The sequence below is a fragment of the Passer domesticus genome, chromosome 2, assembly GCF_036417665.1.
Source record: "Passer domesticus isolate bPasDom1 chromosome 2, bPasDom1.hap1, whole genome shotgun sequence".
NCBI lineage: Eukaryota > Metazoa > Chordata > Aves > Passeriformes > Passeridae > Passer > Passer domesticus.
In genome coordinates, this window is record NC_087475.1 from 102,086,150 (window position 1) to 102,109,599 (window position 23,450).

General features: G+C 41.2%; 2 protein-coding genes and 1 long non-coding RNA gene across 4 annotated transcripts; 2 read left to right on the forward strand and 1 right to left on the reverse strand.

Moving 5' to 3' along the window:
• Positions 1-23: 23 nt before the first annotated feature.
• On the forward strand, positions 24-3,396 carry LOC135295572 (apovitellenin-1-like). Of its 2 annotated transcripts, none has more exons than XM_064411335.1 (4): positions 24-308; positions 1,732-1,829; positions 2,200-2,359; positions 2,997-3,396. In XM_064411335.1, the coding sequence occupies exons 2-4, from the start codon at positions 1,769-1,771 to the stop codon at positions 3,094-3,096; spliced, it is 321 nt and encodes a 106-aa protein (XP_064267405.1). In that variant the 5' UTR covers positions 24-308; positions 1,732-1,768; the 3' UTR covers positions 3,097-3,396. The 2 variants fall into 2 exon arrangements, with proteins under 2 accessions (XP_064267405.1, XP_064267403.1); XM_064411333.1 differs by lacking the exon at positions 24-308 and adding an exon at positions 389-633.
• A 3,149-nt stretch (positions 3,397-6,545) lies between these two features.
• Positions 6,546-9,021, forward strand: LOC135294617 (uncharacterized). The gene is made up of 3 exons (XR_010356696.1): positions 6,546-6,684; positions 7,621-7,714; positions 8,921-9,021. It is a non-coding gene; the product is annotated as an uncharacterized LOC135294617 (long non-coding RNA).
• A 4,901-nt stretch (positions 9,022-13,922) lies between these two features.
• On the reverse strand, positions 13,923-18,363 carry GPR15 (G protein-coupled receptor 15). The gene has a single exon (XM_064411336.1). It carries the CDS (start codon positions 16,280-16,282, stop codon positions 15,182-15,184), a length of 1,101 nt encoding a protein of 366 aa, XP_064267406.1. The 5' UTR covers positions 16,283-18,363; the 3' UTR covers positions 13,923-15,181.
• Positions 18,364-23,450: the final 5,087 nt, after the last annotated feature.

The window sequence follows — 23,450 nt, forward strand, 5'->3', positions numbered from 1 at the left end:
ATGAAAAGGGCCTCTATGACATGGTTGTCTGCAAAACTAGGGGGCTCAGTGACCCAGAAGCTGCCTTACACATCTCTTGGGCTCAGGTCAGACTGACCCTCCATTACCAAATCTCAATAACAGGTCCAGAGTCCTCCACAGCTTCTTGCCTGTCCCACTGAGCTGGATGTGCTTGCAAAAGAGCAAATGGGGAAACAAAGCAGGACCTTTGACCCCTTGCTACCACTATATTAGCTCTGCATAAATGCTGGGGTCTCAGATGAGCACCTACCTCAGCTTGGGCCTGAGAAGGAGAGAAAGCAGGACAGGTAAGAGCTGAACTCTGTTCTGGGTGGCTTGGACTCTGTGACTGGTGTATCTAGCTCATAGACAAGTGAGTGGAGGTAGTCTATTTTGCCCCTCTCCTACAGCAAACAGAAGTGTGAGCCCTTCTCACGCTCCATAGCCAGGAATGATGCTGAAATAGAGGAGGGTGGGAGTACCTGGGGTCACCTGCTCTGAAGCTGAGTGATGGATGCTCCATAAGACACTCATAGGAGGGTCAAGCCTATGGTGTGAATTGCAGAATTCCAGTGTTGGGAGATACATTACCTTTTCCCAGGTGCCTTCACCACAGCGACTGCAGGTTCTAAAGTGGGTAAAAGCACTTGTTCATGCTCCTGGGAAACAAACTTCTGCCTTTTGTGTACACAGAGAAAAACTGACTCTGGGATTAAAAATCAAGGAAGAGTAATAAAGGAGCAACTGTGCAAACATCTAGTGAACTGGGTGGTAACTTTTGGAGGTAATCTGCGCAGAAGGAAACAAAAATGGATGGAAATCTCCTTACTGGGGGATAAGATGGAACATTGACTTGTAACCTGGTACAGGATTTACCAAAGCATTCACATATAATAGACTTTCTGCCTATTTTGCATTTGCAATTCCTATGTTCAATGTTTTATTCATGTTCCTCTGAGTGATGCAGCCCCCTAATTGGGGACATAAATAAATTTTAATTTCTAAACACCTTTTTAAGTGCAGTGTGTTTGGAAGCTTGTTTAGATGCAATGTCATATTTGCAGTGTGCCAAATAGCAAATTTTCAATTCCCCAATTCTGACTTTTTTAAAAGACAAAAGTAAAGGAAGTCAGATTAAGTTAAATTTTGCATTCACTCACTTTTGGGAACTTGTTCTGCTTAGAGTACTCTCTGCTGCATTAATCCCAGAGTGAAAAAGACAAGGGAACCTAGTTAGCTACTTGGGACTTTCCTCACCTAAAGCAAGACAAAGTACTCAGATCACTGGGTCACTAAGATGATCGTTGTATGTGATGTACTAACTAGCACAATGTTCTTTAGAGCAATTTACCAGAACAAATCAAATGAAGAAATCCCACAATATGAATTTTTCAGTTGTACTTAAGCATTTTGGAAATCTATTCTGATTTCTGGCACTTTTACTGGTTTGCTCAGTGCTGAAAGGGAATTTTAGCTCTCATATAAAAGAACTAGCTTTAATTGCCTGTATTTCTTTGAGCTCTGAAAGTTATTATTGTGGATATTTGTGAACACACAAAGAAAAGGACAACATTTTTATACTGCCTTTTCCTCTCTTCTTCAGAGGAAATGCACATGATCTTTCTGTTTTGTCTTTGTTTATTGGTTAGTTTTGTTGCAAAAATCTGGTGTTTAACCAACATGTTTTATTTCTCTGAAAACAACGCAAACACTGTATGCTGATTCCTGCAGGTCTCTCTGTGTAGAGAGCAGAACTGGTACTCAAACCATGCTGCAATCCAGGGCATTGGTGATAGCTCTGATTCTGCTCCTTAGCACCACTCTCCCCGGTAAGTCTGAAAAGCTTTGCTGTTTACCTGAGATAAATCTCAGCTCTACAGGTTCTCAGGCATCGCGAAGTAGGACTGAAGGCAAATAATTCCATTGAAGACCATGAATACACAGTGCTTGGCAGCATGGAACAAGTCAGTAGAGACCTGGCATGAAAACTGCCCATACTTGGTGCAAATACTCTGCCATGGAAGGTCTATGACTTAGATACCCATGACTGGGTGAAGAGAGGGTGCTGAATGCTGTAGAGCAAATTCTGGGAGAGGTTCTGAATCTCAGAATTTCAAATCTCTTCCCCTGCAGTTGGGGGAAGATACCAGAGACACAAGAGACATGAGAGGCCTTATGGGGTTTTGCCTTTTTTCTCAGAAGTGCAGTCAAAGTCCATCTTTGAGAAAGACCGTCGTGAGTTGCTGGCCATCCCTGAGACTATTGCATCTTACTTCTATGAAGCTGTGAACAAGGTGTCCCCTAAAGTCAGCCAGTTCTTGTTGGATACTGTCCAGAGTCCAACAGTTATTGCGGCCAGGTATGGAAAGCTCTGTACTAACACTCCAATAGCCATGTGTGAAAAGGGAGAGGGAGGTGTGGGAGAAAGAACACACTCATTAGCTATCTCTGTGGGGAGACCTGAGGGGAAATTAATCAGCAGCCAAAGCCTGATGTACCAAGGGAACGAGGTGCTGGAAGGGGGGGGGTGATGTGATATGGTCTGTTGGTGAAAGCTCTTCCCAGGGAGGCACATTGTACATGACAGTGTTCACAGGGACTGCTTTTTATCCATGGGTAGTGAGGGAGGAGGCTGCTGGCTGGTGGGGAATCAGCTCCTCTGGAAGGGTGCTGCAGCGCTGTGAGGGGCTGAGTGCTCAGTGTGCCAGGATCACTTGATGCAAATCACAGACCTGGCTCTAGCTGTGCATACATCTTGCTCAAGGTAAAGGAAGGATTTCCTTTCCTCACAAAAGGAAAAGCATGATCACCCTAGAGACAGTTTCATGTAACTCATGGCACACATATACTGCCTATTCCTGTCTTCTGAGGAAAGCCTCTCTAGGACTGCTGAGGAGCTCTGCAATCTCGGTGACAGGCATAGTGGTAACTACAGCAGATGGAGATTACCCTCACATATTTGTGTATCTTACCACATACTCTGTTGTCTCCTGCAGACAGAGAATCGCCAAAGAAGCAACTAAAATCAGTATAATGTTTGAACAGCTGATTGAAAAAATAAAGACCGTGTGGTACACAAGAGTCCTAGGCTATTAGCCAAATGAGGACAAGTCAGCGTTTCCTGATGTGAGTGTGTAACACCCTGCAGTGTCCTTTCCCCCTGCCCCTCCTACAGACCAAGATCAGTCAATAAGACAGAATCGATGCTCCTCTTAATGCCACTAGAGGGAATCCACCTTTAAAGACCAAAAGAGAAGGCATCTGCTGAAGGCATCTGCTGAAGCCTCCCCGGAAAAAAATCAAGCGGCTGGGCATGGGGAAGGCAATATAGAGATTGTAAAGTTCTTCTGTAGCCAAATCTTGACAATTAATTCCTCCTGAATGGCTTGGTCATAGCCCCTCTAATAAAAAAAAAAACCCAAAACAAAACATTGGTTGTTACACTTCCTTAAATTTGTTGTTTGTATTGACTGTTGTGGAATCTAACTCGCCTTGGCATCCGATTCTGCTGAGACTGTAGCTGTGATTCACAAGAAGTTTTTGCAGGCAATGCTAACAAATCCTGAGTGTTCAGGCACTTTTAACTATGCTCATATTCTTCTTGGGTGGAAGAGGCACTACCTGAGCATCTTTCATATTAGCCACAATTGACTACGCAAGGAGCACACTCCTTGGTTAGCTAGGAAGCAAACAGGTGCACCTGCATCATGTGTCTGAAGATTTCAGATAATTTTGGAAAACAAGTGCCAGTAAGTTGAACTGTCCATCAACATAAATAGGACTTTGGAAGTGTGTTTCATTGGCCAGCCAGAGAGGCTACTGAATGAGCTTTTCCAAAGGAGAAATGAGTGGAAAATTTCTCACTATCTTGACCAGTTTATGAAAAGGACACCTATGCCCAGCACTGTGTATGAAGACCTGGCAGGTCCTCATCAGTCCTGTGTAACTTCATCAGCCCAGATGGCCACACTGCACAGAGAAATCCATCTTCTTTCTCATTAAGCAAGCAGAAGAAAGTAGAAAATTTTTATGAAATTACAGTGGGAGACTGTGGCATAGGTTAAAGCAAGCCCATTATTTTGTTGTTTTGTTTTGTTTCTTTAATTATCAGTCAGATCAGCTATAAGCTTGCACTTAACCACCTGCCTGGAATAAAATCCCCTCATTTTCCATTTTCTTTGTCCTAGCAGTTCCTTGTTCCCGTGTGAATCACAATGAAATCAGTGTCCCCATGCAGAGCAGCAAGTTCTTCCATCTGTGGTGGCTTCACCAGTTCTGCAGAGCTGTTTCACAGGTTCATTCATTGCTGCTCATATTCCTTAGACAGTCTGTGCTTCTCTGGCAGCAATGAACAAACATGCATACGTATTATGTAAATGGACCAGTATTTAGGAGGAGGTTCAGAAAAGCAGAAATTTTGGCTGATAAGAATATTTACCACATGAAAAAGCTAGGTCCTTTAGCTCTTTTGCTACAGGAATGACTTCCTTCCTGCTTGTTTCCCATGTATCTGTTCGATCTTTTTTTCCCCCCCTAAATATAACACTTAAAAGGAGAAGCCCTGCAACTAAAATCCTCTCTTGTCTCAAGGAATAATTCAGCATTCTGAACTTTCTCAGAATAGAGCTTGTTCTTCTGGCATTTCAAAATTTCTTTCTTTCTTTTTATTTCTTTCTGAAAGAGTGAAAGTCATGAGTGTATGAAAGAGCCTGAATATTCTCTAAAGAATTTGGTGTCCTGGAAATCGGCATTTCAGCCTTTTCAATCTACTTGTATAAAAAGAGTAGGAAAAAGTTTGGAAAGTATAGGGATCCTCATGTTGCATTTTGAGCCTGTTGTGTTACTTCAGCAATGCAACCCAGTAGTATTTCTGTATTGCATCACTGCACAGCTGGAGCAGCTGGTATGAATTCTGTGCTAAAATGTAACAAAGTTGACATTGTATTAAGGGCACTTAATTATATCCTTTTGCTTCTTTGCAATGTAACCTTCAGAAAATCCAAGCCAGACAAATCCTGAACAGCTGTTTGATGTCTGATTTTAGCAGATGGGCAAAACAGAATCAGACTGTAGATCTCTGTGTTTGTTTGTACTCAATCTCCTGATCATGTAGTTAGTTATCTATGCATTTTTACCCTTGGAAAAAAAAACAAGTAGAAAATCTTCCAGGTAGTTAATCTCTGCTACAATCTACAACGTGGGGCAACTTATGAAGAGCAAAGTAGACAACCTTCCACTGCCACTTCTACCCCTGATGTTACCAGCATCCTTTACAACAGAAACTAGCAGCTTAGACAGCATTCAGGCTGGGATGGGTAGAGAAAAGAAAGATTTTTATCCCGAAAAGGATCCCAGGGCAAATTCATGGGACATGTAATGAGAGGGTCATTTTATATCTCAATCTTAAAGTATTTAATATCTACTCTCAAATTGTAATTGGAATAAACAAGTTAATCTGTAATTTCTTTTAAAATATGTACAGAAATAACTTCCCAAGTGATGTGTCTTGCACAGTTCACTGAGTGCTTCAAGATTCTTGGAGAGGCTTTGTTAGCGAAGCATTCATTTCAGTGAGATTCATGTCATAGAAACTTTCTTGTTGAGTAAGTATCTTTCACTTTACAGATTTGGAAAATCTTGTGGTGTAACTGGTTCAACTGAGTCAATTAAAATGAAATCTTAAGAAATGTCAGGTTTCTGTTGTTTCTGAGATGGGGGAATAACCCCTCAGGTGTTCATGATTTCTGCAAAAAAACGCCCTTTCTTGAAAAGTATTTATTATGGTGGGTACTTTACACCATTTTCAGTGGCTTGGATTGTTGATGGCTTTTACGCTTCCTAGCTCCCGTCTCTAGCGCTTGGGAAAATCACTAATTAGTGCTAAGGGAACGCAGGCCTCGGGCTCTGTGCTGCTTTGAGCAGTCGTTGCTGCCCTTATCAACGAGCAGACCAAGTCCTTCGGCAGCGGAAAAGTTTGGTGCAGGATGTTTGAGAAGGCAAGGACTGGAAAAAGTCTTGTAAAATATTTGAAACTTATGGCTGATGCTCACACCTACACACATGTAGACATTCCGTCTCAGTACCGCAGTTTTTGACCCCTGGTGAGGAATGCGAGGCAGGCACAGCGACGGAAAGGAGCAGGCTGAGATGCTGGACGCGCACTAAGGCGCAGAGCTGACATCGTTCCGACGGCTCTGCCCTTCCCCGCCGGGCTATCGGCAAAGAGAGCTTTACCAGATTTCAAACTTAAACGCCAAAATCACAAACAGGGCGCTGTGCGTGCATGGGTACGCGAAGTCAGTAAGGAAAAAAAAGGCACAAGGATGCCGCGGGCGGCGGCGGGGGCAGCGCTCCCCGCGGAGGGCTCGGCGGGACAGCGGAGCCTTGCGTGCCGGCCGGGATCAGCCGGCGCCCGCTCCCTTTCGCTTCCCGCCGCGGGGCCGGCCGCAGGGCGGGCGCTGACTCAGAGCGGCACCGCCGCCGCCGCCGCTTCGCACGCGATGTCGCCGGGTCCCCTCATCCCCCGCGGCCTCCCGCTCGGGGGGCGGGAGCTGCCTGGGGAGGACAAGGGGTGCCCAGCCTGGCCGGGGATGCTCGGGGAGGCGGGAGTCGGGCAGGAGTAGCTGGAGGAAGGGAGGAGCGGTTTTACAGCCATAATCCCACTCTTTGGTGAGGCTGGGACAGGTAAATTCCCCCTGCTGGCCGCCTGACCCCGTGGAATGGGAAGCGTGTTTTGGCAGGGGCCGGGCTGGGGCTGAGAGGCTGCAGCTGCCCGGCGTTGGGTGGGGAGGGTTTGAGTGTTGTTTCCGTAATACACAGAAAGTTTTTCGCATGTGTTTGTTCGCTTACCTGCGTGCTCACCCGAGAGGTGGGGGCTCCTTTCGTCTGGGTGTGTAGTGACCACGCTGTGCTCTGCTGACAAAGTTTTTTGTGGGGGAGAAAGGGTGTGCCGGGTTAGATGATCCCGTGTTGCAGATTTCTTTATGTTTAGATTTGGAGGCGATATGCGATTAGGCCACTTTTTCAACATGTTTATTTGTGAAATGCTTCTTAAAGTGTTTCTGGGTTTGCTATTCAAAAACCTAGAAAATTGCAGCATAAGTCCAAGATAACTGTTTCGACAGTAGCTGTGTTAAAACTGCCTTATTGAAGTTTCCCAGTGCCATAACATGGTGGTGTTCAGATGTGCACCACAGCATCAGGTACACTCCGTGCCTCGTGGGAGAAGCATTAACCTGCTCATTGACATACAGGAGTGTATCTGGAAATGGTTTAAAGAACATTTGCTATCAACCCCAACATGCACTGATTCCTGACGATCTTAACAGAAGAAATATTTACAAGTACAGCTGCTGTACATGTCAGTGAAGAGCACAGATCATTTATATTCACAGCTTCCTATCTCCAGGTTTACAGTAACATCCTTGTTAAATGGATTCAGATGTTGGTTTTGGGGTTATTTTATTCTCAGTTCACTTGAGAGAAAAAAACTTCAGATGTGAGGGAAAATGTGTGAGTGACCCAGTGTTTGAAAACAAGTGGATTAAGTTTCCTGCTTAGAAAAAATACTTCAAGACAGTTATTTTTTCCTGACTGTAACCTTTTCTCTTCTTTCCAAAGGCTTCATTGTCTCTTGCATTTCTTGGGGATGCCTGATGTTAAAAGTCCTGCCAGTGAAGCATTATTTTCTGGAGTGGAACACAGATCTTCCCAGGTAACCTTCCCTTAAGCAGCAGGTTCCAAATGCTGTGCTCAGATCGGCTTTGATACTTGGAGGGCACAGGACTGTAAAACAGCCAACGTGGCTGTGTGACCTGCAGGAGTAATCTGTTCTCAGCTGTGGTCAACTAAATCCAAAGTTTTATTGTTTTGTTGGTTTTGGTTTTGTTTGTTTTCTTTTTTTAAAAAGGGAAGGAAATCCACATAAATCAAACCTTTTTAATGGCCACGGCTGTTTTGTCCTTAGTTTAATTCGGCCTTTTGTCAGTTAAACTGCCACTGGAGCTGTTGGCTAATTCAGCCTTTTAGGTTGCCCATATTTCTGAGCTGCTTTGCTCAGCATGAAAGTGGGAAGTCTCCTATTTCTTCTTTTTGGGTGGTAAAAATAGTTGGAGCTACGTACAATTATTTTAGCAATCTAAGTAACTAATTAAGCCTTTTCTGGTCAGGGAAAGGCTTGTGGTTTTTAGATTTCAAATGAGCTTTTATTATTCTAATGATAAGGCTGACTTGTTGGAACTCCTATTTTGTAAAAATAACTGGTAGATTTTGCTGGAGGGAGAAAATTATAATTTTATTTGGAGTTACCCATTTTTCCAAATAGTACTTTGATACCCCAGAAAAATAAAATCTATTATATAAAATCAACATATGTGAACATGACATGTAATACTTAACTATTTATTGAGAAGCAATGCTTCATCCAAAGCAGTCATTAATCTGATTAACTGTGTTTCTAAAATGTCCTTTGTTCATATAAACTCCATTCTTCTTCTTTGGACTTCTTAATTGCAGTTAGGTTTAAAAATTTTCCACTTCAATTGTAAGTGCCTTTTGCCCCATCATATATTATTGAGGAGGGTTCACTGTGGGGGTGAAGGAGTGAGGAAAATAAATATTTCTCTGTTGAATTGACTCACCATAGGTCAGTAATTTTTGCCAGCTCATGTGCAGTGTTAGAAATACGGTGCAGGCAATTGTCATATGTAAACCTAGAGAAAAATTATTGTATCAAAAGACAAGAGACAAGAACAGTAGGTACTCTTAGAAGTTTTTTTGGCCAGCTCATTGGCAGCTATCCACTATAGAGGGCTGTCAGGTAATGCAGACATTGTAGACTCATGTCATAACACATAAAATCAAAATATGGAGCACAAATGCAGAAAATACTTCAGTTCTGGATATGCATTTTCCCCCACAGGGTACCAGGGCTTATGACTGACTCCGTTGATGAAGCAAATCTCAGACCTGACTTAAATAACTGAGTAAATAAAAAACCTGGTTTTGAAGCACCTAAATTGGTATGTGGCAGCATGGCTGTTCCCTGAGTGGACTGAGTATGTGTGATGCTAATAGGTGGTTATAGCCTCAAAACCCTTCAGCTTTCCTTTTAAAGGAATGTTTATTTCCCTTCCAGTGTGTGGAAGGAAAGCATGTGGTTAAAGGGTAAACCTACAAGTTCAAAAGCAAGTAAAGGAACCTCTGAATAGATTTGGCATGGCATCTCATGGTTTTCAGTGAATTTTGTGAGTTCTAAGGATAAAGGACAACTACCTACCCTTATGGGTTTTGACAGATACATGTGAAAAATAATTTGTGAAGTGTGTGCTCTTAGTGAACTAGATGATTGCCTGCAGTCTTCTCCAGCTGTGCTGGTAAGGGCACTTGTTAGAGCATGAGTCAGAACACAGGCTTTCTTTTTTCAGATAAATAGGAGGAAGATGCATGTCAATATTTGTCCTCTCCATGAATATGAAACACTCTATGGCAAAGCCCAGTTATCCTGCAGCTGTTAGCAGACACTTCAGCTGTTGTGTTTTTATACCACAGTTTATCCTGTCCTTGTAGCCATGGGAGAAGAACAGGGAACAGAGGTGCCTAAAGCAGAGAACACAAAAGCCTAAATCACTGTGACACAGCCCTATCAAGGGCTTCATCCAAGTTGCTTAAAGGCACTTTAAGGAAGGTGCTGCCAGCAGCATCAGGAAACCCAGTCCAGCAGCAGAGCTGGGAGCACTGTTTGGATGGCTCCTTTCTCTATGTGAGGCCACAGAATTATGAATCTCATGGGTCTTCAGAGATTTTGGAGATGAATCATTAGCATGATTTCTAAGAGACACACTAATCCAGCTGGGTTCACTACTGGGTAGGTAGTCTGTGAGTCAGGTTTTTAGTCTTCTCAGTCAGCCAAACCCCACCTTTCTTGAAGTTAATCATATAAAATTCCAGTTGATTTTCAACAAACCAGCAGTTTCCATACTGACAGTAATTAATATTTATTTGGACAACAGTGGAAATATGGACTTATAAGCATCATCAGTCTAGTAGCACAAGTACTTGAAAATTAGAAGAGTAGGAGAGTTACCTCTCCTTTATGAATCAGCAGTGTTTCAGACGTTTTTGATAGCTTCAGGAAGGTCACAGCCTTTTGAGTGGCTTTGCAAAAGTGTGTGTCACGGTGCCATCAATGTGGTTGCCAAAACACAACTCCTGGAAGCTAGGGGATTATAAAGGTTGTTCAAGGTTTATTCTCTTCTCTAGTTTTAGATTATTCCAAAGGCTTCTTCTCTCTTCTGGTGAGGTGTCTGAAAAAGTTTCTAAATTACTTGGTTGTGTTCCTAAGTCGTCAGAAGTACCATGCTCTTTGACTAGATTTCATAACATCTGACACCCTATCTAGAGCTGAAGTTTTGGGCATGCCACTGCACTCTTCAGTGCATTTGTTGCCTTCTTTGCTTCTCAGCCCCTCTCTATCCATAGCATCCTGACTGGTTATGAGGAGAGCAGAAGTTTATGTACATGTATGTGTCTCTTGAAAGTTGCCAAGCTTCTACTCGCAACACCTTTTAGGTGGTGTGATTGTACTCATGGTGGGTAAATCCCACAGGTTCAAATACAGGCAAAAGCAAATACACACCTGCCTCTATTCTCTCTCTCTTTTTTTTTAATCTTCTTTTTTTGTAATGGCTTGCATGTTTTCTCTCAGTGTGAGGCATGGGTAGAAATTTCTGTGGTTCTCAGAGGGGCTGAAGAGTGGGTGACAGGGGAAATGGTTGTAGTCAAGCAGTTGTTTAGGCAGTGCACAGAGGGAAGTCACATCAGTGGTCAAGTAAGGTGCATGGTACCATATATGGCAAACATTTGTGCTGTATTTAATTTTTTTTTCTCTCAGTGCAAAAGCTGCTCTTTGCATTTCAAGTCTGACTTTTTGGACTTTTGTGTAACAGTTTTTAAGCTAGACTGAAAATTTTGGTGGATTTTAACACCACTAACCAAGTTTCATTCTCTGAGCAGATGCCACGCAGTTTCATAGTTTGGTTTTCTTCACCTCAAATTGAGGGTTAAAGAAAGGGCATTCTTTGAGAAACAGCTGTTCTTTTATATTCATATTAACTAGTTTTATCAATGGAGAAAGAAAGAGGGCAATAGATTCTGGGAACTCCATTGCACAGTAAAAGACAGAGGGTTGCTTGTTTGGCTTTTTTTTTTTTCAGAATTGACTAGTAACTTTTGGATGCATCCAGTTATTTCCTGATATTATTGAACCCACTCCACTTTTAAAGGACCTGCTTTTTAGAAAGTGAGTAGTCACATTTTCTCGATATCAGTGCTTTGCTGAAGCTAATACAAATGAAAGCCTCTAAATTTACCTTGTGGGAAGCATTTTCTTCGAGATAGGATTCTCACCTTACCTTCCCTGTGAACTACTCTAGTCCCCAAAGCAGCTAAATTTAGTCCAAATTTCAAGAGAAACATTTACCTTTTATTTTTTGAGATCTGTTGCTGAGTTGCCTCTTGTAAAATCCCATGTACTCTAGAAGACATGAGAAGTAAACAGCAGAGGATGTATATTTACTTACTAGGTTTAGTGGGAGATTCTGACTAAGAATGTGGTCTCTCACTAATAATGAAACGGTTTTGAAGTTTGAAATATGTATTTTGGTCACAATGCATTATTTAGATGATTGATATTGATCATGTTGGCTCTCAAACCAAAGTGGCCTCAGTTTCCTAAGATGCTGCAATCTGTTACAGAAAGATAGGTGAGGTGAACTGGGGAAAAAACCCTACATTTCAACTCATATTAAAAAAAATATATATGAACACAAACAGCCTCGATTTGGGCAGCATTTTTTTACCAGCTCAGAGATGGAAGACTGCCTTTCTTCTTGAAGGCTGTTGGTTTTTAATCCACTTGCTTTCTCATCTCCCATATTTTGCATTCTTTTACTTCATTATGAAGCTCAAGCCTTAGCTGCCCAGATCCTTGGGCCCAAAGCCCCTCTGTCATTTAGTGAGACTAGACTATTTCAAAACCTCCTGTCCCTTGCAGCAAGGCTCCAGCAGCGTACTGAGCACCTGCACCTGCAAACCGAGCAGCTGCTTGAGCTGTTACTGAGACCTAGAGTGACTTTCTCCCGAGTCCTCTGCAGCTCAAAGTTCCATTTAGCTGTGGAGCAGTAGTTGGTGTTAGCACACCTGAAGCTGAAATTAGGGTTGCAAAAATTCTTTGCCTATTTAAGCAAGCACCACGTCTGGGTACAATTTTTCTTTGTGCTGAGATGAAATATTTTATTTCTGAAAATTCCTGATTCATTCAAGCCAAAATGGAGACCAAGAGATGTATCTAGCAGGATCCTGATTTATATCAAGAAGAAAAGGCCCGTCAGCTTTGATTGTGTACATCTCAAGAAAGTGCACCAGCCTCTAGATTGGGGGTGGTACTGGTGGTGTACTTGTTTTCATTAAAAATCTCAAAAGGCCTTGATTTAATTTTAAGGCAATAGAAAAGCATCTCTGAAATAATGAAAAGGTTTGTGGGATGGGCAGATGAATGTTTCCGTCCAGACTCACTGACAGATTTTCTATTAATGCTTTGCTATTTTTTCATGACAATGAAAGCAGAAGTTAGATTACAAAAAGCCAAACCTTATTTATTAGCTGCAGTCATACTGGATTTATTTAAAAATAATAAATATTGTGGGGGGAAAAAGGCCAATTCAAATTACTTGCCAAGGTCTTTGGCAAGTGTCATATCCGAATTGCACTATTTCCATTTTACATGGCAAACCAATTTACTGTCATTCAATTCTTTTAACGTGGATAAAATAGGCATCCTGTTACATTATTCAAGTCTACCACATTAAATACTTTCAATCACAATAATTTTAGTAACATCCTAAGATATGTAAATGCCAACAAACAAATAATAAATGTTAATATGGAATAATAAAAGTTCCTGAGGTAAAGCTGTTCAAATATAGGTTGCCTTTTCTTTAAAAAAAAAATTGAAAATAATATTTACCATGTCATTAAAGTGTCATATGATTTGTAGTTCACACAAAAATAAGTTACACTAATGCGGGTGAAAGACTGAAAGAAACTGCTAAGTTTTCCTTTTCTGAATTAGTTGCCTCTTATATATTTTAATTCTTTGCTCATGTGGAGCATTTGCTATGGCATTTATACATGATTCTCCTCAAGCCTGACAATATTTATCAAGTTTATTTGTTATTTTCCAGAAACTAAAGCTTTAGGCATGAGATCTTGGTAGAGCTTTTCAGCAATTATTCCAATTTGATCTGGTATTTTGAAGTATTAAAAAACAAGACAAAAAGAAACCAGCAGCTCTAACTAGAATTATTTAAAGTTTTGTAGATTGGATGTACTCTGAAGTATTGTAGTGCTTTCAGCATGGATTGAGGAAATAATGAACAAGTCTGACTTACTGATTTTTTCTAAAATAAAAATCATATCCTGGTTGAAATGCAAATCTTAGGCTTACTTTTCTACAAAAAATGGGTCTCTTGTTATTCACTTGTAAAGGTAGAAAGAAGATAAGGGAATGAGAAGAGACAGCAGTTTCTGAGGGTCACTGAAAATAAATTTAAAACTTTATAAACTTTAAAATTGGAACTGACACTGGCCTCATTCTGAAACACTGGCAGGTCTGTGAAGAGTTGATGCCCGTCACGCAGCTGTAAGCCTGAAAAAGGAGTTTGGCAGTTAGGTGGGGGTGGGAGGAAAAATCTGTCATGTGGAGGAAGAAAAACCAAATCTTGTAGAAGAGATAGTGAGTGAGGAAACAAAAATATGCAGTGAAGGGAGGGGAGAGCAAAAAGCTTGTGTGTTTTTCAGTGATACCACCGTTTTAATATCCTACTGTGTGCCAGAGAGCACTCTGCCACCAGCAATTGCTGAACGACACCTCTGCCTCCCCTGAGCCTACAGAGCCAGCTCTCCACCTGCTCTGCGAGCCAGTGGTCCAGTGTGGACCTGGCTGGGGAGCTGGGCAAGATTAGCAGGTTTCTAGGTTTGCGTTGCCCTTGTGTGAGTTCTGCTCTTGTTTCTCTGCAGACATTAAACAGGTCAACTGTTCAAAAAGGTTCAACACAAAACGCAAATACCAGGATTTATTTGTAACACTCAAAAGAGTTATTCCCGTTTACAGACGTTTAGAAAACACAGAGGTGTGAAAAACCATAGTGAATGTGCACATGCTGCAGTAACATCAGAGGGATGCCACTTCCATTGTCCAGTCTCCAGGGCTTTTTTCTCTGCTGTCCAGACAGTTTTTTCATGAGCTGTGTTAGCTGACATAGTTGTCTTCCCTTTGAAGCCTGTTAGCAGGTTTGCATCTGTGTAACCTTTCACTCTAGAACTCACTGTGTCCTTTTCCTTAGTAGAAGGCAGTGACTCCTTAGTTCTGACCCGAGCAACCAGAAATTATGTCAAGTCCTCAAAAAAGTCTTAAAAAGCACAAGAGTGCTTTTGTTGGTCTTCTTTTCTTTAAGAGAAAGGTTAAATGCAAGGTTTTGCTTATCTCCTGGTTTCTCTGCCTTCAAGTTCTGATTTTTTCTGAAATCCGAAGGGTTAAACACTTTAATTGTTATGATTAAAACTAATTATTTAATGCTGTAATAAAGAAGCTGAGACTTAAAATGCACAAGACTAGAGTTATGAGAACTGGTAACACACAAATTCATTAAAATATTGGATTTTTGAGTTCAAAAAACCTCCAAAAACCCAGAATTGATCAGGTTGGTTTGAGGACATCGCACATTATTTGTGGGCAAACTAGAAACCAAAAAGAAACACCTGGGTTGCTTTTCTTGTACAGAATAAAAACATATATATGCATAAGTTCAAAGCTCGTCTCAGAGAGGCCTTGACTTAATCACATGGTTCTTCTCTGTAGCATTTGTACTGGGGTTCCAGCATAAGCATTTGTAGCTATTTTTTGGTATGAAGGCTTCACATTCACACATTGTCACAGCAATCCTTGTGAAGTAATTCTGTGGTTAAGGTTTCCATCTACCTGCATTTAAAAGGAAGTAACATTCCTCCCACCTGAAGCGCTGGTTGCATTACACTTGCACCTGTCTCTGTTGCTTGTTTCTCTTTTTCTTTTCCTGCCATCTTTGGAGAAAGAAGTTCCTTCCTCCGCAGTGCCAGCTCACAGTCAGAGGGACACAGAGCGCTTCCTCTTCCTCGTGGAATATTCCCCTGCCACAAAACTGGATAAGGAATGGCTCAGGTGGGTGTCCAGGGTATCAGAGCTGTTGCTGCTCATTTTCACCCGTGGACACAGGCACTGGAGCATGGCTCTGCGGATGTAGCTGTCAAAGCAAAAGTAAATGAAAGGGTTGGCACAGCTATTGGCAAAAGCAAAAGGGCTGCTCACCTTCATGCCCAGCTGGGCAACCGTGCCAGAAAAGCAGCTGGGCTGCTTCAGGAGCCGCAAAAGGATGGCCATAAGCTTGAAAAGATTGTAAGGAACCCAGGAGACAACAAAAGCTGCCACTACAATGAAGACAATCTTGATGGATTTTCTCAGCTTTTTATCACGTTTTCCAGCCTTCTGATAGTGCACACATAGTCTCTTGGTGATGGAGCAATAAAAGGTTAAGATACTCAACAGTGGGACGAAGAAGGCCAGGATTAAAAGCATCAGTGACATGATCTGTTTGACTTCTGTCACAGCTTTGTCCGTGCAGTAAGTCTTTCCATATTGAGTCTTCAGTTCTCTGGACAACAGGGTTGGAATCCCTAAGCAGCCGGATAATACCCAGACAGAGATGCAGAGTCCTCCAAAATAGGATCTTGTCCTGATCCGTCGTGCGACACACGGGTGCATGATTGCGAGGTACCGGTCAGCACTCATGCAGGTGAGGAGCAGGATGCTGCAGTACATGTTGACTGAGATGACATAGGAACTAGCTTTGCACAGGAAAGATCCTACCCTCCAGGTCTCGTCTGACACCTCCATGTCCACCCAGAAAGGCAGTGTGATGAGGAAGATGAAGTCAGATGTAGCGAGGTTGATGATAAAGATGTCAATCAGCCTCTGGACACGCCGCTTGAAGATCAAGGCTGCTATCAGGATTGAGTTGCCAATAATGCCCACCAGGAACACGGCACTATAAAGGATAGGCAGGAAAGTAGACATATGTTGCAGGTGCTGGTACTGGCACTGGTCTTCATAGTAGTAGTCATAGTTGAAAGTGACTGTAGTCATGGATGATAGCGGGGCAAGTTCCGTTTCTGGCCCAGCTGTCCTCATCCTCTCTCTGAGGGAGGCTCTGAGCTTCCCCTACCCTTCCAGGTCTTCTTTAAAAATATTTTATCAGTGAGCAGGGAGGAGGGGGAGAGCCGAGAGGAGGAAAGCGGTTTTTGTGGGGAGGTAATTTGTATGCTTTTAACCAACTGCATAGGCAACGAACAAGCAACACGTATCTGATGAGTCAAAACCCTGCCTACAAAATAAATGCATTGTGGGTTTTTTTAATATCAGGTTTAGTTTTACTGATTCTATCTCCCTTTTGCATTTTCCAGCTTCAGGTTTTGCTTTTTTTTCTGGCAGAGGGAAGGTAGTTTTTGAGATTCTGAACTTTTTGGAAGTTTTAGGAAAGTATATTGGTAGTTTGAAGAAATTTGAGATTGTACCAGCTTATAAGAAACCTGAGAAGAGTGAATTCAGGTGCCCCAACTTTTATCTACATTCAAAACATTTTGTATAAATTGCTTGTCTGGGCAAGTCTGATTTTCTTGAGGCTTGGAGGTTTTTACTTTACTTGACTCTTTATGATGTTGCTTTCTGTTTGAAAGCAATTCTCTCATAAGAATATATAGAGGAAAAAAATATTTAAAACTCCTATATCCATTCTGCCCTGTAGCTGGTTCTTCTTGACCAGTCCCAGGTTCTTGGCTGCCCTACCAGTGCAACACCTCCTCCTGCAGCCCTGCCAATTCCCCTAAGCGTGGACTTTCCACACCCAACTTTAGAATGTATCAGAAACTTCGAGAACAATGTTCCAATGTGTTGTATATTCTTCTGTTATTTGAAACTTTACTTGATGCTCCCATCCCCCACAAAGGCTTTCTCATCAGCCACAGTCCTGTGTTCCTTCTCCTTCTGGCTGCACAGCCTGTGTGGCTCTTGAGCTGTTCTTATAAACAGCACTCACTTGTCTTAACGAGCTCTGATTTCCTTCATCTTTCATTTGTAGTATCAGTATTGCTCCAGCTGTGACTTACCTTACAGACAGCCCTTTCAGCATTGCATAAATCAAACAGAAATTCTCATTTTTAAAACTACTCAATTCATTACAGCTTTGTCAGTGCACACTAATTTGAAACCTGCACAATTGGTCTTCATCATCCTTCCTCTCTTCTAAAAATAATTTAATATTCTCCTTCCTCTCCCTTCCACCAACACATTCACAGACCAGGCAGGCCTCCAGGATTCTCAAAGCTTTGAAGAAATCACCTCTTGGTGCATGCTCCATCCCTGGGCAGACAGATTGCGTCTGTATGTGTCTCCACATGCAAAGGGCAACTCCAAATTGCATGCACAGCAACTTAGTCCCTCCAGAGCACTCTGGATGCACTCAGATTCACTCTCCCAGTGCTCAGGTTATCTGCTCCTGCGCAACAGGTGCCTGGTAGACTTCCAGGCACCTGGAAAAGCAGAAGCTGCTGTAAAATGACTGGCTGCTGGATGGAAGAGAATTTAGGTGGGCACTGGCTCATGTGATATGCTGATATCTAATAAGTACCCACTTATACACAACTGCCTTCCTAGCTGTAGGGCACTGGTGGACTCCAGCTGACTATTTTTATGGAATGTGTAAGCATTAAGTTCATGAGTGTAATTCATCCATCACAGACTCTGAAAAAGGCTCAAGGTGTATAAAAACACCCCAGCTAAGATTATTGATTTGTATGCCACAGGAGTAAATGTGAACCTGTAATGAATAACAGGCTAAAAACCATCTTCCTGCTATATCAAAGTGGATTGTAAGCATTCACCCTAAAAATCATTATATTCTCTTCTAAGCAAGAGGCAGTTGACTGTTCAGAGTAAAAAAACTCCACAGATTTGTAAAAGGTCTTGTTGTTATTCTAGAAGTAATCTCCTGCACCTGATTGCCCCAAACAGAATTCTTATTTTCAATGAAATGTAAAAGTCTCTTCTGTGGTGATTACAGTGAGTAGGTACTGTTGCTGCAAGTCTTTTTCTTTATGAGAGACTTGTCAGTGGTCAGTTGCAGTACGGATTTGTGTGCCAGCTTATTTCTTCCTTGGCAAAGCTGGGAGAAGGAAGCAACAGAACCAAACTCCTAAAAGTCTTAAAATCAGGTTGCATTGAGGACACTGCAATTTGCATGCAAGCGACATCAAGTGTAAACCTGCAAGAAAACACAGGCTAAAAATCATCCTCTCACCATCTGAAAAGTACAATGAATACACTGAGTTTTCAGCCAAGACTTGTGTAAAAGTGCCCAAGTAACTTACACTTTACAAAAACAATGGTTGATTAATTCAGTGCAGAGGTGAATTTTATGTGATCTTTGCTTATTGCTGCTTCAAGGAATGTGTTTTAGTTTAGTTTTGTTTTGATTTTTTTGTTTTTTTCCAAGAAGCACTGGGAAATAGAGGCATTCTCTTTCCATTAGTACTAGGGCAGGAGACCAGCTGAACCCTACAGTCAATTCTACACTTGTTCTGCCTCTCTTGCAAAGGCGGATCTACATATTATTTTACTTTGCAGTTAGAATATAACAGCTTACAAGCAGTTACAAGCTTTAGAAATCAGACACAAACTTCTCTTCCCTCCATTGCACACAACTTCATACTCCTTAAAATTCACTCCTTTCCTCTCTATCTCAGACTGAAAAAAAAATGAATAATTTAAAAAAGCTTAAAGGCATCATAAAAATATATTTATGTCTTTATATTCCTGTGTTTGTGGTTCCTCACTATGTTGTCTCACTTTAGATTAATAGCATTACCCACTAAAATAAAAACTTAAATAGGAAACCTTTTCCAACAGGGACCAACTCTTCTCTACTGAATTTGCTGTGTATTTCTTGAATGCTCTAAGCAGATATAGGGATGTCACTGCATGTTGCCATATTCCATGTGACACTTCCTTATCTGGGCAGAAGAGTTGTGGAGATAATCTAAAGCATTCTTATGAATAATGAGGTAATCTATAATTATCCAAGTGGAGCAGCAGCAAGCATATTTGTCAGTAGTCTGGGGTGTTTTTATGTGATAGTGATTCACTTAGGGCATCATGCAGGGTCTTACTCTTCCCACATCTCTTTTTCCCGAGACAGAGCCAAGCTATCAAAAATACTGAGCACGTGGAAATTCCTCCCCTAACACTCCTGCATAGATACTCCAGAAAGCTCAGGAGGACAGATTCCATCCTCTCCTCATCCTACTCCTGTATTTCCACAGCATTTTCCTCCTCCCAGGCTTCACCAGGTACATGTAAACCCTTTCCCCCAAAAAAAATTCTCTGTGGAAGCAACCAGCTACTGGTTTGGCTCAGGTATGTTCTTCAATCTGGGATACCCATCTTGTCCAGCCCTTGATGCAGCTCTGAAAAAAAATAAAGCTTCTGGGTTCTGAGTAGTTTTCAACCTGAGAACCAACTTAACTTTTGTAACCAGACATTCAGAGCAGGTACTGTGATGGTGGCCCTGCATTTGGCCAGATCTGCCTTAAATTCTATGTTTCTCTGGCAGTTCTGCCTCTCTCAAATGCACCTGTAAGGTCTGCCAGGTCAGAGATTGCACCATTCCTCAAATCTTCCTCATAGGAATGTGGAGGTATTTCCAACAGCAGCAAGGGGAAAGCTTTCACATTTTTTTTCATGGTTCCACACTGCCTGTAATACATGTATCGTGGTAGGCAGTCACATAATTTGTGGGGAAAATATCTGCATAGGAAGTAGGCAGCGTTGCTGATTTTCTTTATTACACACACCACCTCCCCCTTACAAACTTCTGCAATTGAAGCATTTCAGGTAGCAAGGTGTGGGTTTGGTTTTTTGGGTTGTTTATTTTTGTTGTTGTTGTTGTTTTACACCCTCTGTTTTACTGATAGTTTAAATGTCATTTTATTCCAGCTGATACATGCACTTTTATATAAGCACAGTCATCTAGATAAAATAAGCTGCATATCTGTAAATTATTAATAGTGAGAAATGCTGAGAATGACAGAGGTTCATTTGGCTGTAAAACAAAGTGTAGTTGTTTCTGAGTGATTTTACTTTAAAAACCATGTAAGAAACAGACCTAATTAAAAAAATAAAAATAAAAAAACCTACACTAAATTGGCTGAAACTGTCCTACTATGCTATGGCTAGTTAAAGGCATGCTCAGAGGCAACCACATGAAGGTGAACCAATGGAAGTTTCATCTCTCAACAAATAGGAAAGGGTGGAACCTATTCAGGTAAAATTGTGGCCACTAAGGCAATGTATCAGGATAGACTGAAATAGTTTCCTGCTGAGAGCAGTGGTCTACAAAATGCAGTGCAGGAAGAAAATATTTTTGTACACTTACTTTTAAAATATTCATTATTGTTTCTTGCCACTTATCCTTTTTTAATTTCTATTTTTGTGGATGTTTTATAATGTACATTATATACTGGTGTGGTAGTACATGTGTATACTTAAAAAAATATTTACATTATTAGGAGTGCTTGATCAAAAAGTTTTTATGGACAAGGTACATGATAAAAAGGACACCACTGACATAGAGGATGAGTATCATTATAATGTCCCAGTGCTATTCATGGTATTTGGGAGAAGCACATCCAGAAGGTTTTCTGTCTGTAAAAATTATACTACTGTGTCCTGTGCCACAAAGACATTAAAGAAAAATAAAGAAGGCAGAAATAAAACCAGGCAAGCTGCATAGAGAGGTTTGAGGGGAATCAGAGGATTTTTTGCCCACTCAGGCTGTGTAAAATGCTCATAAATTGTACCTAAAACTAAAACTGCCCTTTTCATTATTGTAAGAGAATATTTCTTGTGGGAGATGGCATCTTGTAAATTAACTAGTATTTTTGGAAAAAAACGGGCAGACTTTTGAATACCTTTTCAGGTCTGAATCAATAACTCCTGATGTGAACATGATGTATGAAGGTTTTGTTCTTTTTTCATCCTATATCAGCTTAATTTAATACAGACGGTGCCACCTCCTACAAATGTTTACTTACTTCCTTAAACTGTGAGAACTAAAATTACAGACATTTTGTACTAAACAATTTAATTATTTTTTGCAACATATTGGGGTTTTGGTTTTGTTTGTTTTGTTTGAAGCACTCTGATGTTAAAGTCTCTGTCAGTGCCTGAGAAGTTAGTAATGCTTGTGATCCAAGTCTACTAGCACAGAAACTTTTGCAAAAAGCAGGAACAGCATTTATGCTACAGCCCCCAGCACAATTCCCTCAGCATTATTCCCTTTGTGCTTGTAAATTAAGCAAACTTTTACTTTTAAAACCTTCCCAACTGATCCTGTTCTGTAACTAAATAGATCAACCAGCAGTTCTGCTAAAGCACATTGAGGAAGTGTGAAAAGAAGAGAAAAAAGAAAAAAGAAAAAAGATAGTTGTTGGCAAGGAATGACCCCATGCATTCACTTGCAATGTTTTTATTGGCTTACTCTCAGTATATAGAAGGGTGTTTTTCCAGCAAAAAAATGTCCAGGCGAAGTCTGTAGAGAGTATTTGATTATAAGTAAATAAAATGAAAATGCATCACTTCGCTCCAGATGCTTTTGAGCAGTTGCACATTTCACATTGATCAGCGCAGATTAGGAAAAAGAAGAGGTCACTGTAGCCTAATTTAATAATGGAAGTAGCAGTGGCTGCAAAGTTTTTCAGAATTGACTTTCATTTTTACAAAATTAGATCTTTTAGGAGAAAAACTGAAGATGTGCCATTGTTAGATAATTCACTGCACTTTACAGTAAATGGTTCAGATTCTGCTTTTACCGTAGCTTAGAATACACAGGGGTTTTGTTGACTTTTTTTTCTTTTAATGTTTTCTGGCTTTAAGCTTTGATAGCTTTTCCAGGTATACAGAAAGAAGTTCCTGATTTTTTTTCTTCCATATTGCTACTACACTTCCCTATTGCTACTATAGTCTTGTAAGTCCTTAGTTCAATAAATTAACTCCTTAAATAAACTCCTCTTTTATTAATAAAATTGACTGACCTTCTGTGATATATTTAATTGAGAGAGATTTTCTAATTGCTCAGTGATTTTCATATCCCTTCTCAGGTTCATCTCTACTTTGTCAAAGTATCAAAACTAGACATGCTACTTTAGAGTCAGCAGCAATTCTAGATGTGATACCACATCTCTCCTCCTTGTGATTTCTCAGTTTGTACATCTGAGGTTACAGGAAAGTAGGGGTTTTTTGGGTGGGGGGGCCACTTCTTGGCGGTTGGTACTTCACCAACATTTTTCCTTTTCATTTTTCGCTTCCCAGGAGAAAATCTTATGTCAGGAAAGTATAGCCTCCAGTCTTTGCTTTTAAATTAATGAGCTCATCAATGACCTTATTGAAATGCATGTTTGCTTGCCCCAGCTGCCACATGACCAGGTCACCCTGTCCCAGTGCCTTCTCCATGTCATTATTTACCCTTCCCTCGTGTCATCTATGAGGTTTATCAGCAATACTCTGCTTTCTTCCAAGCCACGGATAAATAAGTCAAGTATTTTAGAGTCCAGGATAAATCCCAGACCAACCCCAATATATGCCTTTGTAGGCAGTTATGTTATGAGGTGGTGGTGAGACAGCTTCATGTTCCAGAAAGTGGGGCATATAGACAGAAATTTCTTAAATTAAATGTCATTTCTGGGGTTTTTTAAATTAAAAAATTAATGTTGCATCAAATCCAAGAAGTTTCTTCTATGACTGTTTTCACCTTTGCATCCTCATTTCTGACCTGGCTGCAAAAATGCTCCCTGGATATTTGGCAGAGGAGTTGGGTGGGATAGCTCCCCAGAAGTCCTCAGAGGTGTGAAAGCCTCAGATGTTTTGGGGGTTTTTCCTGAATATTTGCTTGTTTAGAGTTTTGTAAAACCAAGACTGGGTGGACTGGTCTCTCAGCCATGGGAGTTGTTAACCACTTCGAAGAATCCTCTTGTACTTTCCATGGTTTCATGTACCAGGGATGGAGGGAAACAGCCAGTTGGGGCATGAAGCCAGGGTTGACAATTTTTGCTATTTTTCCTGAAATCCTTTTTTTCCCCTTACTTGGTGTTTTCTCGAGTTATTCAGCCAGGCTGTCATGTCACCATTTTTTACAAGCAATCAAGAGAAACAAAAAGAACTAGAAAGGAGAGTGCAGCCAGGTGGGGATCAGCCTCTTCTCCCACGTAAACAGCGACATGAGGAGAGGACACAGTGGCGGGGAGGTCCA